The 17,771-nt window shown below is 41.2% G+C and overlaps 1 protein-coding gene across 2 annotated transcripts; it reads left to right on the forward strand.

Moving 5' to 3' along the window:
• The first annotated feature begins 2,105 nt into the window (after positions 1–2,105).
• Positions 2,106–16,890, forward strand: ankrd34bb (ankyrin repeat domain 34Bb). 2 transcript variants are annotated; one of them, XM_057832447.1, is made up of 3 exons: positions 2,106–2,238; positions 12,499–12,769; positions 15,118–16,890. In XM_057832447.1, the coding sequence occupies exons 2-3, from the start codon at positions 12,567–12,569 to the stop codon at positions 16,550–16,552; spliced, it is 1,638 nt and encodes a 545-aa protein (XP_057688430.1). In that variant the 5' UTR covers positions 2,106–2,238; positions 12,499–12,566; the 3' UTR covers positions 16,553–16,890. The 2 variants fall into 2 exon arrangements, with proteins under 2 accessions (XP_057688430.1, XP_057688431.1); XM_057832448.1 differs by lacking the exon at positions 2,106–2,238 and adding an exon at positions 4,523–5,179.
• The last annotated feature ends 881 nt before the right edge of the window (positions 16,891–17,771 follow it).

The raw sequence follows: 17,771 nt of genomic DNA on the forward strand, positions 1-17,771 counted from the left end.
TGCCGATACTGGTATCGGTATCAGTGCAACTTTAGTTTGTATCGTAAGTTCTCTTCAACTGTGAGGGACGGAATCTAATACAAAAATCCTGAAAATCACATTGTATAATTTTTAAATAATAAATTTGTATTTAACTGCATGAAATAAGTATTTGATACATTACCAACTAGTAAATATTTCGGCTCTTAGTTCTTTTTTAAGAACCCATCCTGTTCTCCACTCATTACCGGAAGTAACTGCACCTGTTTGAAATTGTTACCTGTATAAAAGACACCTGTTCACATGGCCAAATAAACAAAACTTCAACCTCTCCACAATGGCCAAGACCAAAGAGCTGTGTAAGGACATCAGGGATAAAATAATAGACCTGCACAAGGCTGGGACGGGCTACAGGAAAATAGGCAAGAAGCTTGGTGAGAAGGTCACAACTGTTGGAGCGATTATTAGAAAATGGAAGAAGTTCAAGTTGCCGGTCAATCTGCCTCGTTCTGGGGCTCCATGCAAGATCTTACCTCGTGGGGCATCACTGATCATGTGGAAGGTGAGGGATCAGCCCAGAACTACATGGCAGGACCTGGTCAATGACCTGAAGAGAGCTGGAACCACAGTCTTGAAGAAAACCATCGGAAACACATTACGCCGTCATGGATTAAAATTCTACAGCGCACGCGAGGTCCCGCTGCTGAAGCCAGTGCATGCCCAGACATGTCTGAAGTTTGCCACTGACCATATGGATGATCCAGAGGAGCAATGGTAGAAGCTCATGTGGTCGGATGAGACCAAAATTGAACTTTTTGGTCTAAACTCGGCTCTTCGTGTTTGGAGGAAAAAGAAGGATGAGTACAACCCCAAGAACACCATCCCTACAGTGAAACATGGAGGAGGAAACATCATTTTTTGGGGCTGCTTCTCTGCCAAGGGTACAGGACGACTGCACCGTATTGAGGGGAGGATGGATGGGGCTATGTATCGCCAGATCTTGGCTGACAACTTCCTTCCTTCAGTGAGAGCCCTGAAGATGGGTCGTGGCTGGGTCTTCCAGCATGACAGCGACCCAAAGCACACAGCCAAGGCAACTAAAGAGTGGCTCCGTAAGAAACATCTTAAGGTCCTAGTGTGGCCTAGCCAGTCACCAGATCTGAACCCGATAGAAAATCTATGGAGGGAGCTGAAAGTCCGTGTTGCCCGGCAGCAGCCCCGAAACCTAAAGGCTCTGGAGAAGATCTGCATGGAGGAGTGGGCCAAAATCCCTGCTACAGTGTGTGCAAACCTTGTCAAGGACTACAGGAAACGTTTGGTATCTGTAATAGCATACAAAGGTTTCTGGACCAAATATTAAGTTTGATTTTTGTGATGTATCAAATACTTATTTGATGCAATTAAATGCAAATTTATTATTCAAAAATCATACAACGTGATTTTGTGTTTTTTTGTATTAGATTCCGTCCCTCACAGCTGAAGAAAACTTATGATACAAATTACAGACTTCTACATGCTTTGCAAGTGGGAAAACCAGCAAAATCGGCAGTGTATCAAATACTTGTTCTCCCCACTGTAGACATATTGTTCTATCAAACACAACAGTTCTTTTGGCTTAAAATACAGCAGTTTCTTTTAAAGAGGAGTGCAGGAGCAGAAACTGCTTTTTCAGTCTTGTCTTTGTTTTCCGCCTTTTCTTTTTTAGTGAACCAAGGGAGCATTTTCCTTGTGGACCAGTTTTCATTGGGTTATTTTTCCAGTGGTGCAATGTTTTTCTCAAAGCTAAAATCATGCTTCTACCAACAGTGGCTCAGTCAAAAGCCCCCTTATGTAAAACATCTCTTTGTTTTTCATACAACTATTCCTGAATGACATGTTCTACACAGCCTTGCCTAGAAAAAAATGCGTCTGCAGCCTTGAACTTGACTGTGACGTTTGGTGCCTTTTGTAGTATCCTACGATCGTCAATGAATAGCTGGAGGTAGAAAAGAAATGAGTCCTACCTGCGCACATGCTTGACTAAAGACTAATTCCACTACTGCGTCAGCTCACAGTGTGATGTGCTGTCATTGGCTGACAACTCCTGCTGCTGCCACTCATTTGTCATATATTAGTCCAGGCTGCCTCCTTTCACCAGTCGCTCCGGTCCTCAGAACGTCGCTCTGCCTGCTGGATGCTCCCGAGTCTCATTGCTGCACACTACCTGACCTCATGGAAAGGAACCTGTGCTTATTACTTTTAGCGATGACATTTCATAGGGTAAGTCTAAGGGAGACATTAGTATCTCCGTTGTGTGTTACATCGATCGTTTTCTGCTAAAATTGCTCGTTTATGTGTCGTCACCTCGTACAACTGCATCCACTTTTTCTGCTGTACTCACATAGGAGGAAGCCACATCGTTTTTCCGGCTTTACTCTCGAATTACTTGAATATCAATGAGGCAACAGGGCCAACATTCATGTTTCTTTGAAAGAGCCGTGATGAAAAGTTACGGATTGACATTTCACTGCTGTGTCCCTTCGTCATTAGGTATGCTGTCTGTGTTAGGGGTGGATGAAGGCCAAGCCTGACTCCTCAATGAAGCATAGATGAGGGTTTGAATGTCATCCTGGACAAAAAAAAAACCCTATACAGGTTAAAAGCAGACTCTGAAGTCCTTCCGGACGATCCTGTTGGCTTCTATCGATCAATGAAAGGCTTAAAAAATGACTTATTATTCATTGTTACGACAAATATCTTCATCAAACTTTGTAGAGGGAGGAACTATTCAAGAAAACGCATACTGTTCCAAAATACAAATATTCGAAATAGGCGCACCGTTTTCGTGTAGGAACCCACATGATGGATGATACACAAGGGCGTAAGTTTGTATAGGGACGGTAGGGACATAACACCACCAACTTTTAAGGATGCTGAAATTGTCCCCACCAACTTTTAAGCAACCCTATTTGCATTATATAACGAATCCAGTTAAATAGGTAATTTAGATTGTCTTCCCATAAGTTGTAAGGATAGAATTGACCCTACATGATGTTTAGACTAGGGCTGTCAAATGATTAAAATTTTTAATCGAGTTAATTACAGCTTAAAAATTAATTAATCGTAATTAATCGCAATTAATCGCAATTCAAACCATCTATAAAATATGCCATATTTTTCTGTAAAATAAATTGTTGGAATGGAAAGATAAGACACAAGATGGATATATACAGTGGGGAGAACAAGTATTTGATACACTGCCAATGAAAACCCATTGGCAGTGTATCAAATACTTGTTCTCCCCACTGTACATTCAACACACGGTACATAAGGACTGTAGTGGGCATTTCACTCTACTGTCATTTAAATCTGTCTATGCTGCCCTCACTCCGAAGCGTGTACTTTTTCCAAAGCTAGACAGCTAGTGGACGACGCCTTAATAATCAGACTTCTTCCTTTTTCATCTGATTTATTAATAAAATAGCCTCAAACCATTGTCCTCTTTAGACAGTCATAAAACTAAAAAAAAAAAAAGTACACAAGCATTGCATTAGCAACAACGTTAGCTTAGCACGCTATACAGGTTCACTAAACATAAACAAAAAGCGTCTCATACAAAAAATAGAACATTTCGCTTACTAACATAATATGTACATTCTTTACAACAACCATACTTACGGACAAATCTTGTCCAAGGATCATATAAGCACAACATCACAACGTAGGCGTCAGCTCGAGACGTCCTGGAGCCATAATGAACTGACAAGAAAACAAACCATGTCGCAAAGCGACCACAAGAGTTCGCTGTTAGACAGCACAAAAGCCTTGCTGTAAAACTTACCAAAAGGCAGAATACTGTCTGAGCGGGACATGTGCGTCAATTGCGTCAAATATTTTAACGTGATTAATTTAAAAAATTAATTACCGCGCATTAACGCGATAATTTTGACAGCCCTAGTTTAGACTTACATTTATCCTTTTCGCTTGCTGAATGTGCTGGTCCATTTTTTCCCCCCTCAAACGCACTTTTGATTGGCTGATGACTAGAACCCCCGCATTCACACAATCCCGACAGAAATACATGTCGACATATTCTTTGCCCCCTTTGAAGAAGAGGGATTTTAGAAGTGTTTTTTTCTGTCCAGAGGCAGAAGCCACTGTAAGTAATGTAAAAAGACGTCAATATTGTGAAGGTAGGGAACACACCACTAATTTTGCAACTGAAAGTCCGACCTGCATCAGAGTTAGCATAACATTAAACGATGTGAACTTGCTAACCCGTAAAACTCGAGTAGAAAGCTGCTTAGAGACGTGTCTTCCTGTTCTTTTTCTACTGTTAACGTTAATTCAACTGTGCATTTATTCCCTAATTAAAATGTATGCATTTTCTACATCATTAAAAAAAGATTTTTTATTTGCAGCCTATGCACATTTTTAACCCCCCCCCCCCCCAAAAAAAAAACACAACCACTGTAAATTTCTTTTATATGAAGCAAGCACTTAGAAAAATGACTTCCTCCCATGAAAATAATTTTACTGTAACTTTTTTCATTTTTATGTACGAACCAGCTATTTTTGAGAAATCTGTTTGGTCTTATTAATGTCCCGTTATGCTGTTATAGCGTCCCTACCAATGTTGAGACCAAACCTACGCCCTTGATGATACATAAACCTTATCGGGATTCACGGATAGAAAGACTTGTAGTTCTTAAAAGATAAACGTTATTATGAGTTAAAATAATTTGCCCGACATGGGAGCATCAAATTTGATCAATGCCGGTATTATTTTAGCCAATCAGATTTGAATTGCCCAAATTTCTGCCCTTCCTCATGATGTCATCAGTACCCATTTTCACATGCACATGCACTGAAGTCAATAGCGTACCGCACGCAGGCTATTTTTAGACCATGACGTTGCATCGTACAGCGGAAGTAGGACATTACATACACGGCCTCGCATGCAAACCATTATATTTCGGCCTTCTTTCTCCGGTGATCTTTCAAAAACTGACATGCTGATTATTCACTGCTACCATGGAACTAGTAGAAACGACTCTAGACATTACAACAAATAAAAGATGTTTTCTTCATGCTCTCCCGGAACCATAAAATGTGAAGAATGGAGCTACTATGCCGCGGACGTCTAAAAGACCAGTTTAACGCCAGCATAGTGAAGCCGTTCACATTTCATATGCAGTAAACATTTTGTTTGGGCCAAGAGGTAAGCCATTTTGATATTTTGAGTTATTTTTTTCACGTGGCGTTTTTCGTGCTGCTTCTATTTGACAATGAATGACCTGAAAAAAAAATTAAAGTGGTATCTGACTGCCACCGTTGTTACCTTTTCTGTTGTAAAGAAACAACTTTATTAAGGGGGAAGTGTAAATAAATTAATATAATTAAGATTTGTTATTAATGAAAAAATGAAATGTTCATTGGCTGTCAACAAGTAGCATTTGCGATGGCCACACAAAACAGCAATGTCCCCCAAAAGAATGGTCAGAGACGTAGGGGATATAATATATAAGAAATATGTGGCTTATGTTAGTAAAGGATAGATTGTTGAAACTGGACAATGTCATTGTCAGTGGCGTATGAAAAAGGTGTCGATAAAAAAGCTAAGGGAAGCTTAGGTCGGCTTGTTTTTTTCCGTCTTTTTCAGCCGTCGACATTCAAGCCATCTCTTTAACTGAACATTTGTATGTTCTTCCACATCTTTACCAGTGAATTTGGCACTAGGGACATCATTTTTGGACAGAATTGGTAGGTTTAGCTCCGTAAACATCTCCGTCGTACACTATTTCCATTCATTTCCTTTTGGGGACAAACAAGAGCTTGTCCCCCCTTAGCTAACAGCAGAGCCACAGAAGCTAACGTCATAAATAGGGCTGTCAAAATTATCGCGTTAACGGGCGGTAATTTTTTTTAAAAAAATTAATCGCGTTAAAATATTTGACGCAATTAACACACAAATGCCCCGCTCAAACAGATTAAAATGACAGCATAGTGAAATGTGTACTTGTTGTGTTTTTTGGAGTTTTGTCGCCCTCTGCTGGCGCTTGGGTGCGACTGATTTTATAGGCTTCAGCACCCATGAGCATTGTGTAAGTAATTATTGACATCAACAATGGCGGGCTACTACTTTATTTTTTGATTGAAAATTTTACAAATTTTATTAAAACGAAAACATTAAGAGGGGTTTTAATATAAAATTTCTATAACTTGTACTAACATTTATCTTTTAAGAACTACAAGTCTTTCTATCCATGGATCGCTTTAACAGAATGTTAATAATGGTAATGCCATCTTGTTGATTCATTGTTATAATAAAGAAATACAGTACTTATGTACCGTATGCTGAGTGTACAGTGGGGAGAACAAGTATTTGATACACTGCCAATGGGAAAACCCATTGGCAGTGTATCAAATACTTGTTCTCCCCACTGTATATATCCATCTTGTGTCTTATCTTTCCATTCCAACATTAATTTACAGAAAAATATGGCATATTTTATAGATGGTTTGAATTGCGATTCATTGCGATTAATTACACTTAATTAATTTTTAAGCTGTAATTAACTCGACTAAAAATTTTAATCATTTGACACCCCTGGTCATAAATATTTTTGAGCGAAAGTGATGTGTAGCGTGCGGTACCCCATTAGTGTGTATGTGTGTGGGTATAACTGACACCACAAAACGGTTTAAAGGGATCCACAGATAGAAAGATTTGTAGTTCTTAAAAGATAAATGTTATTATGAGTTAAAATAATTTGATATTGAAACCCCTGTTGTTTTATTTTCTTCACAATAGGACAAATGAAAAATGAAATTTAGTGGGGGGGGTTTTCCCTCAGTTTATGAAACGAGATTCTTTCTGCTGGGTTCGGAATGATAAAGGTGTTGTCTTTCCCTTTAAGTTACATGGAGAACAAATGTCAGGAAAGTCAGAAATATGAGTGTGATGTGAGTGTACTAATTCTGCTATGAAAAATACAGTACTTTCTTATATAAATGACCTTGAGTGTTGTACGGTACATGTAAATGCTGTTCCCTGGTGACACAAGTAAATAAACTTGCTTTAAAACTTGGATGAGATACAGTAAAAACAAGGTCATACAGTAGGCTGCAGAAACAGACAGACAGACGACATGTTGGTTAAGATAAAAAATCAAATCAATTATTTTTATACAAGTATAGCCCTTTACAAAACCCCGAGAGGTCCTCAAAGTGCTTAACAGCAAAGCAAAATATAGTACATGACTAATACAAGGCAGGAAAGAACTATACAATAAAATTGAGGGGGAAAAACTCCTCCACTATAAAGCGCATGGATTGTGTCAGTATATTCTCGATGATGAGTTTGCTATTAGTCATACTGAAATTGTGGTTTGGATATATTAAGTAGCCAGCATGAATATTGTTCAGTGGCAAGGAAAAAAAGTCTCTTTTAAAATTCTCGTTTTCCCAATGTAATATTTAAGCTCATCGTGTGAACGTAAACAGCAAAGATAACCCAAGTAAACATAAAATGATGTTTTTAAAACGGTGATATCTTTTATTCACTAAAGAAAAAGAACTAATTAAAGTCGCTCAGGCTTGTGCAGAAAATCAATTCCACCCTTGTTAACTTGTGATCTAACTGTGGCTCAAGATTTTTTTTTTAAAAAGGTGACTTTATTTCATCTATCTCAGTAAAAAAAAATCAGAACCTGTCTGATAAAAATAAAATCAGCCAAAATATCTCAAAAAGTACCAACAAAATGCCACGATTCAAAGAAATGGAAGAGATAAAGAGGTAAAGAGATCCTCTATTAGTCTTGAAGTTTACAGTTCATACTCTATTTCTAAACCTAAATGTGACAGCCATTACTCACAAATGGAGAAGAGATGGCGAACTTAGGTGAATGAAATGTCAATGGAAGTCACTCATAGTAGGGGGTGCTGAGAATCTTATTTTGTTTTTCCCATCTAAAAACAGCCGTTTTGGTCCAAATTTGCTATGATCGCGCTTTTTCTCCATACAAGGCGTGCACAATTGCTGTACACAGGCATGCTGGATAGTTTACGTACTACTACTAGGCTACTACAAAGACAGTGTTCTATTTTCTCTACAGTGTGTGTTGGAGTTTTCGCATTGGAAATAAAAGCGCCCGTGTATTATAATGCAAATCCCCGCAGCTAGACGGCGCAAGGACACACAAACACATTTAAAAACTATAAGGGCCAATAAGCCTCGGCTTAACACCCACTTTTTACAACACCCAAATAAATTGCACACAAATATCCAACAGTGCTCTGCATGACGGAAACTCAACAGCAACAACAAACAATAATATGGCTACAATTCATCCTATTTGAAGTTCCCCACTCGGCTGCAGACGGCTCCAGTGAGAGTTGGCGATCTCGGCTTGATGAAGCCAACAGCACGACATCATCTGAAAAAAGCAGAGATGGAATGCTGAGGCCACCAAACCTCAACCCCTCAACGTATAGGGACAGTAGGGACATACAGTGCCTTGCAAAAGTATTCGGCCCCCTTGAACCTTGCAACCTTTCGCCACATTTCAGGCTTCAAACATAAAGATATAAAATTTTAATTTTTTGTCAAGAATCAACAACAAGTGGGACACAATCGTGAAGTGGAACAAAATTTATTGGATAATTCAAACTTTTTTAACAAATAAAAAACTGAAAAGTGGGGCGTGCAATATTATTCGGCCCCCTTGCGTTAATACTTTGTAGCGCCACCTTTTGCTCCAATTACAGCTGCAAGTCACTTGGGGTATGTTTCTATCAGTTTTGCACATCGAGAGACTGACATTCTTGTCCATTCTTCCTTGCAAAACAGCTCGAGCTCAGTGAGGTTGGATGGAGAGTGTTTGTGAACAGCAGTCTTCAGCTCTTTCCACAGATTCTCGATTGGATTCAGGTCTGGACTTTGACTTGGCCATTCTAACACCTGGATACGTTTATTTTTTAACCATTCCATTGTAGATTTGGCTTTATGTTTTGGATCATTGTCCTGTTGGAAGATAAATCTCCGTCCCAGTCTCAGGTCTTGTGCAGATACCAACAGGTTTTCTTCCAGAATGTTCCTGTATTTGGCTGCATCCATCTTCCCGTCAATTTTAACCATCTTCCCTGTCCCTGCTGAAGAAAAGCAGGCCCAAACCATGATGCTGCCACCACCATGTTTGACCGTGGGGATGGTGTGTTCAGGGTGATGAGGTGTGTTGCGTTTACGCCAAACATATTGGTTTGCATTGTGGCCAAAAAGTTCAATTTTGGTTTCATCTGACCAGAGCACCTTCTTCCACATGTTTGGTGTGTCTCCCAGGGGGCTTGTGGCAAACTTTAAACGAGACTTTTTATGGATATCTTTGAGAAATGGCTTTCTTCTTGCCACTCTGCCATAAAGGCCAGATTTGTGCAGTGTACGACTGATTGTCGTCCTATGGACAGACTCTCCCACCTCAGCTGTAGATCTCTGCAGTTCATCCAGAGTGATCATGGGCCTCTTGGCTGCATCTCTGATCAGTTTTCTCCTTGTTTGAGAAGAAAGTTTGGAAGGACGGCCGGGTCTTGGTAGATTTGCAGTGGTCTGATGCTCCTTCCATTTCAATATGATGGCTTGCACAGTGCTCCTTGAGATGTTTAAAGCTTGGGAAATCTTTTTGTATCCAAATCCGGCTTTAAACTTCTCCACAACAGTATCTCGGACCTGCCTGGTGTGTTCCTTGGTTTTCATAATGCTCTCTGCACTTTAAACAGAACCCTGAGACTATCACAGAGCAGGTGCATTTATACGGAGACTTGATTACACACAGTTGGATTGTATTTATCATCATCGGTCATTTAGGACAACATTGGATCATTCAGAGATCCTCACTGAACTTCTAGAGTGAGTTTGCTAGACTGAAAGTAAAGGGGCCGAATAATATTGCACGCCCCACTTGTCAGTTTTTTATTTGTTAAAAAAGTTTAAATTATCCAATAAATGTTGTTCCACTTCACGATTGTGTCCCACTTGTTGTTGATTCTTGACAAAAAAATTAAATTTCATATCTTTATGTTTGAAGCCTGAAATGTGGCGAAAGGTTGCAAGATTCAAGGGGGCCGAATACTTTTGCAAGGCACTGTAACACTACCAACTTTTTAGAATGCTCAAATTGTCCCCACCAACTTTTAAGCAACCTTATTTGCATTATATAATGAGTTCAGTTACATAAAAAATGTAGAGTGTCTTCCCATATGTTGTTAGAATAAACCCTACCATTATTAAGTGAATTATTTTCATTACGTTCAGACTTATTTTTATCCCTTTTCACTTGGTGAATGTGCCCGTCCATTTTTCCCCCCTCAAACGCACATTTGATTGGCTGATGATTGATGAATGAGACCCCCCCACCCCCACCACACACAACACACAGACTCACACAGCCCCGACAGATTCATGACGACAACATGCCACCTCCTCCGCCCCCTGCGAAGAGGAGGGATATTAGAAGTTTTTTTTGGCCAGCACAGGGCCGGCCCAGGCCATTTGGGGGCCCTAAGCAAAATAATGCAAAGAGGCACATATTTTTGGCCCGCCATTTCGTCACAGTGTACTGTGAAACCCATACATGCAATCCGACCCATACGTCCATATTTTGTATATTAATCAGATTTTGTTACACTGCATACTTCAAACTTCTCACCCCAAATGATTGTCAGTAGTTACAGTAGATAGCGCCAAACCTTTTTCTAAAAGTGGAAAGAAAGAAGTTAAGGAAGAATTTTTATTTTTTTAAGCTTGTAATCAAGTATCAAAACTCACAAAAGTCAAATAAAGCAAACTGTAATAAACAAAATAGAATAAAAATAAAACAATTGCCAGATTGGGGCCCCCTAGTGGTTAGGGGCCTTAAGCAGCTGCATAGTCTGCGTATAGGCTGGGCCGGCCGTGGGCCAGCAGGTGTAAGTAATGTTAAAAAGACATCGATGTTGTGGAGGTGGGGAAAACACCACTAATTTTGCTACCAAAAGCCCAATCTGCATCAAGACTTGGCATAACATTTAACTGTGTGAACTTGCTTACCTGCAAAACTACTGCGGTCAGGCCAATCTTCACAAGGACCAACAAGTCAAGCTAGCAGTCCCTCATTTGGATCATTGATTGCAACATGTGCATTATGGTAATGCAATGCAGTGGCTTCAGAGTGCAAGTCCCTTTATGCAAAAAAAAAAAAAAAAAAAAAACTGGGCGCGATTCAAGAATGGGTCCACTTCAGGTGGACACCGACATGAAAAAAAAATCTGTGAAAGGAAATCACACATCAGAATTTCATAGATGCTGTTATATTGTCTCAACCATTGTTAAAACCAAATCTACGCCCTTGCCCTCAACGCTTCAGCTACACCGAGAAATTCTGTCCATAAAGGTTATGAATAGAATTGGTGACAAAGGGCAACCTTGGCGTAGTCCAACCCTCACTGGGAACGAATCCGACTGACTGCCAGCAAAGCGGACCAAACTCTTGCATCGGTCATACAGGGACCGAACAGTCCTTATGAAGGTGCTCGGTACCCCATCCTCGTGAAGCACCCCCAACAGGACTCCCCGAAGGACACGGTTGAACGCCTTCTCCAAATCCACAAAACACATCTAGACCAGTTGGGCAAACTCCCATGCACCCTCGAGGACCCTGCAAATGGTGTAGAGCTGTTCCACTGTTCCACGGCCGGGATGAAGACCACACTGCTCCTCCTGAATTCGAGATTTCAGTTCCCGGTGGACCCTTGGGAACCCGTCGGAGGAGCTGGTTGAAGTGGCTGGGGAGAGGGAAGTCTGGGCTTTCCTGCTAAACCTGCTGCCCCCCGCAACCCGACCGTGGATTCAGCGGCAGATAATGGATGGATGGATGAAAAAACAAGAATCTACCAAAACACTTTTTTCTCCCTAACACCAGAGGGTGCTGCAGCACCCTCAGCACCCCACTTCCCGCGCCACTGGTGGCCAACCCACAAAAATCAGATATAGAACTGAACACCCTTGCTTCAATTAAGGTTGGTGTTCATGGCTCAACAATAAGGACGAGACTGGGCAAACATTTCATTCACAGCAAGGTTGCAACATGAAAAGCACTATTAACAAAAAAAAAAAAAAATTACAAAATTAAACAACAACAAAAAAAACATCCGAAGATTTTTGGTAGGCTATTATAAAGACTGAATATGTTAGAGTTAAACATTTTGGTAGATGAATGTTCAACATCTGGCATTAAAAAATTTAAGGAAAAGAACACGTTGTGAAACTGGGGCAGCTTTCCTGATCAGGACCTGGATGACTTGCTGAGATTGATGGAACAGTGAGTTATTCTCTTAACCAGAAGATCCTGAAGGAAAATGTTCATAACTTCACTTAGATTCTGCTTCTGGACAATGATCTAAAAGATATTACCAAGTCAACATCTGAAAAATATAGAAACGATTTCACAATTAGCAGTTGCCAAAATGAGATGGATTGTAACAACCTTCTCTTTTTGTTTTTTATAGGCAATGTGCACCTATGAATGAGTGCCCTGTTTTCAGGATGCTAAATATTAATCTGAGGCAAATAAACAATGGATGAATCAAGAGAAGTACGAACAGATGGCAATTCTCTCCTGAAGGCTGTCTATTTGAGTCGTCTACGTCTGACTCGGCTGCTTCTGGAGGGAGGGGCCTACGTAAATGAGAGCAATGAACACGGCGAGACGCCGTTAATGGTGGCTTGCAAAACACGTCACTCGGATACACAGAGTGTGGCCAAACACAAAATGGTCCAGTAAGTACAACTGACCACTTAAAACTAAATTCTAAATACAGGTAGTCCCTGGGTTATGACGTACTTGACTTAGACGATTTCGACTTTACGACGCTGAAGTTTTGTCTGCCATTTTGCCTCCAGTTGTTGTTGTTTTTTTTTTTTAAGTCGCTTAAACAGCACATTATTGTACTTCACAGCATCTTATTTTTTATTTTACTTTATTAATATGATGTGTTCTGTCCACACTAAACATGAACTTTTTCGGCTTTACAGACAGCAAAAAAAGGCAATTGTGCTTTCCAAGCGTTTTACTTCTGTCACTTTTGACAATTTGTAAAGCAGTAACGCACATAAAGTCCGCTAGCTTAAATGCTACGAATGCTAATGTATTTTACATTCTCATACCAAATCAATCACACATAACTCCACAAACTGTAGCTCTAAACTTAATTACAAATGCATGCACAAACATATAAACAGTGGGGCAAATAAGTATTTAGTCAACCACTAATTGTGCAAGTTCTCTCACTTGAAAATATTAGAGAGGCCTGTAATTGTCAACATGGGTAAACCTCAACCATGAGAGACAGAATGTGGAAAAAAAAAAAACAGAAAATCACATTGTTTGATTTTTAAAGAATTTATTCGCAAATCATGGTGGAAAATAAGTATTTGGTCAATGCCAAAAGTTCATCTCAATACTTTGTTATGTACCCTTTGTCGGCAAAAACGGAGGCCAAACGTTTTCTGTTACTCTTCACAAGCTTTTCACACACTGTTGCTGGTATTTTGGTCCATTCCTCCATGCAGATCTCCTCTAGAGCAGTGATGTTTTGGGGCTGTCGTTGGGCAACGTGGACTCTCAACTCCCTCCACAGATTTTCTATGGGGTTGAGATCTGGTGACTGGCTAGGCCACTCCAGGAACTTGAAATGCTTCTTACGAAGCCAATCCTTTTTTGCCCCGGCTGTGTGTTTGGGATCATTGTCATGCTGAAAGACCCAGCCACGTCTCATCTTCAATGCCCTTGCTAATGGAAAAAGATTTTTACTCAAAATCTCTCGATACATGGACCCATTCATTCTTTCCTTTACACAGATCAGTCGTCCTGGTCCATTTGCAGAAAAACAGTCCCAAAGCATAATGTTTCCACCCCAATGCTTCACAGTGGGTATGGTGTTCTTCGGATGCAATTCAGTATTCTTTCTCCTCCAAACACGAGAACCTGTGTTTCTACCAAAAGGTTCTATTTTGGTTTCATCTGACCATAACACATTCTCCCAGTCCTCTTCTGGATCATCCAAATGCTCTCTAGCGAACTGCAGACGGGCCTGGACGTGTACTTTCTTCAGCAGGGGGACACGTCTGGCAGTGCAGGATTTGAGTCCCTGGCGGTGCATTGTGTTACTGATAGTAGCCTTTGTTACTGTGGTCCCAGCTCTCTGTAGGTCATTCACAAGGTCCCCCCGTGTGGTTCTGGGATTTTTGCTCACTGTTCTTGTTATTATTTTGACGGCACGGGGTGAGATCTTGCATGGAGCCCCAGATCGAGGGAGATTATCAGTGGTCTTGTATGTCTTGAATTTTCTAATAATTGCTCCCAAAGTTGATTTCTTTACACCAAGCGTTTTACCTATTGCAGATTCAGTCTTCCCAGCCTGGTGCAGGTCTACAATTTTGTCTCTGGTGTCCTTCGACAGCTCTTTGGTCGTGGCCATAATGGAGTTTGGAGTGTGACTGATTGAGGTTGTGGACAGGTGTCTTTTTTACCGATAATTAAACAGGTGCCATTAATACAGGTGACGAGTGGAGCCTCATTACACCTCGTTAGACCTCGTTAGACGAAGTTAGACCTCTTTGACAGCCAGAAATCTTGCTTGCTTGTAGGTGACCAAATACTTATTTTCCACTCTAATTTGGAAATAAATTCTTTAAAAATCAAACAATGTGATTTTCTGTTTTTTTCCCCCCACATTCTATCTCTCATGGTTGAGGATTACCCATGTTGACAATTACAGGCCTCTCTCATCTTTTCAAGTAAGAGAACTTGCACAGTTGGTGGTTGACTACATACTTATTTGCCCCACTGTAAGCGGAAACAACTTACAGCCTGATGTGGGCCAAACCTGAGCGCAGCTATCCTTTATCCATGTCAGACGTCTGAGTCTGCTGTTCAGTCATAAAAGGCGACAGTCCAGCCAGACCCAACGCTGCCACCAGAGGACAGTGTACACTCCATCATTAAACGAAATACAACACTTTTGGTTACGTCGCCAGCGTAGGAACGAAAGTCATTCGTAACCCGGGGACTCGCTGTACATGCATTTGTGTATGAAGTTTCTAGCAGTTGTCTTTAAATACAACAGGTATCTCCTGGAAAACGGTGCTGATCCAAACATTCAAGACAAAAGTGGGAAAACTGCTTTGATGCATGCATGCCTTGAACAGGATGAAACTGAAATCCTGTCCCTCCTGCTGACGAATGGTGCCGATCCAACGCTGGAGGACCACTCCGGTTCGTCGGCACTTGTTTACGCCGTTAATTCAGGTAACAGGGACATTCTCAAGATCCTCCTAGAGGCTTGCAAAGCTAAGGGAAAGGAGGTCATTATCATCACATCCAACAAGCTACCATGTGGCCAGCAGAGAACAAAGCAGTACCTAAATGTCCCTCCACCCCAACATCTAGAGGAACATCCGTATTGTACACAAACCTGCTCGTCTCCTTTTGAGACCCAGCAACAGGGTTCCTCGGCAAGTGCTTCTCCACAGCCTGGCAGTCCTCTATTTAGCCTTAGAAATACCAAGGGTCCTGGCGTATCGGTTAGCCTTGATAGATCTAGACCAGATTCTCCAGTTAAACATCCTAGTCCGTTACGCATTCCTAGTGTGGATAAGAGGCTAACTCTGCAGCGACTACACTCTCAGCAATGGACCAAAAGTCCAACCCCACTTCTTCAGAAGAGCCAGACCTCCCTGTTGACAGAAGAGCAAGTAGAATCACCATCAGAGGAGATCTCATCGTTCAGAAGCCTTAATTTCCATAGTCGGGCTCCAGCTTTTTTGCGCCACCATAGCATGGACATAAAAGATGGGCTCCTGAAAGCACTGGACAACATATCAGGGGGCCACAGTGGAAGATGCTTTGCCCGAAAGATGTCATATGATAGCGCTGCAAGTGCACAGTATTCCACATCTAACCCAAACTTACATCAAGAAAACAATCTCCCATTTCCTCTTGAAACCATTCCTGCCGATGGCGATGCATCTGACAGACAGTTAAACATTTCCAGTCTGCAAAACGTTATCCATCGACGCAACATTGGCGTTGATCATTACAGTTCAGACTCTCACTTGCCGCAATTTGGTGGTAAAGACTCAAACTGTCTGAAAAAAGGATTGGACAGGTCCAAACTGATGAACAGCAGATCCTCTACTCTGTCAGGCTCCAGAGAGTCTCTGGGTAGTTTTTCCCAGAGACGAGGTGCTGTTGGATTAGAACGAAGAGGCTCAGGGGCCCTCCTCCAGGATCACATCTCCTCTACTCGGCCCGGATATCTCCCCTCTCTCAACCCGCATGCTCCCATTCCAGATATTGGGGCCAACTCTGTCTCTCTGTGTCCCAGTGGAAAAACACTCAATGTAGTTTTTAAAGGCTCTAAACCTATTCTGCCCTGTGTACAGATTTTCCCAAGAGATATGAACACCAGTAAAATGCTGTGGAGGCGTCACTCCATGCAGAGTGAACAGATTAAGCAGCTGTCTGACTTTGAGGAAAAGTTGACTTTTAATGAATTTTAACTTTTTGCTTATTGCTTGATTTTCTCCCATTCTTACCGGTTGCAGGAGCAAAACTCAATCGGAAACTGAAAAATGCTCTGTTTTCTTGTTACATACTGTACATCTAAATAATCCCCATACTTGAACCCTATCAAGTATGATGATCTCAATGGGTCACTAATTTGATGCAGTTTTGGCAAGTGTATTTTCAGTTCGCTTTATTGTTTCTACTCACAAAAAAAACAAAAACCCTACAACAACTAGAAGAGCACTCAGACAGCAGATAATTTCGAAGCATCGCCATGTTTAGAAGGGTGGGAAAAAGGACTTTGACTTTTTATGACTTTTGACCTTATGCCACCCGACTGTCTTATACATTTACAGTGGGGCAAATAAGTATTTAGTCAACCACTAATTGTGCAAGTTCTCCCACTTGAAAATATTAAAGAGGCCTGTAATTGTCAACATGGGTAAATCTCAACCATGAGAGACAGGATGTGGAAAAAAAACCCCAAGAAAATCACATCGTTTGATTTTTAAAGAATTTATTTGCAAATCATGGTGGAAAATAAGTATTCCATTCCTCCATGCAGATCTCCTCTAGAGCAGTGATGTTTCGGGCTGTCGTTGGGCAACACGGACTTTCAACTCCCTCCACAGATTTTCTATTGGGTTGGGATCTGGAGACTGGCTAGGCCACTCCAGGACCTTGAAATGCTTCTTACGAAGCCACTCCTTTGTTGCCCTGGCTACGTGTTTGGAATCATTGTCATGCTGAAAGACCCAGCCACGTCTCATCTTCAATGCCCTTGCTGATGGAAGGAGATTTTCACTCTATAACTCTAAAAAGTTCCATTTGGTTTCATCTGACCATAACACATTCTCCCAGTCCTATTCTGAATCATCCAAATGCTCTCTAGCGAACCGCAGACGGGCCTGGACGTGTACTTTCTTCAGCAGGGGGACACGTCTGGCAGTGCAGGATTTGAGTCCCTGGCGGCGCATTCTGTTACTGATAGTAGCCTTTGTTACTGAGGTCCTAGCTCTCTGTAGGTCATTCACTAGGTCCCACTGTGTGGTTCTGGGATTTTTGCTCACCGTTCTTGTTATTATTTTGACGGCACAGGGTGAGATCTTGCATGGAGCCCCAGATCGAGGGAGATTATCAGTGGTCTTGTATGTCTTTCATTGTCTAATAATTGCTCCCACAGTTGATTTCTTTACACCAAGCCTTTTACCT

This window comes from Corythoichthys intestinalis, chromosome 3 (genome assembly GCF_030265065.1).
Source record: "Corythoichthys intestinalis isolate RoL2023-P3 chromosome 3, ASM3026506v1, whole genome shotgun sequence".
NCBI classification, from domain to species: Eukaryota; Metazoa; Chordata; class Actinopteri; order Syngnathiformes; family Syngnathidae; genus Corythoichthys; species Corythoichthys intestinalis.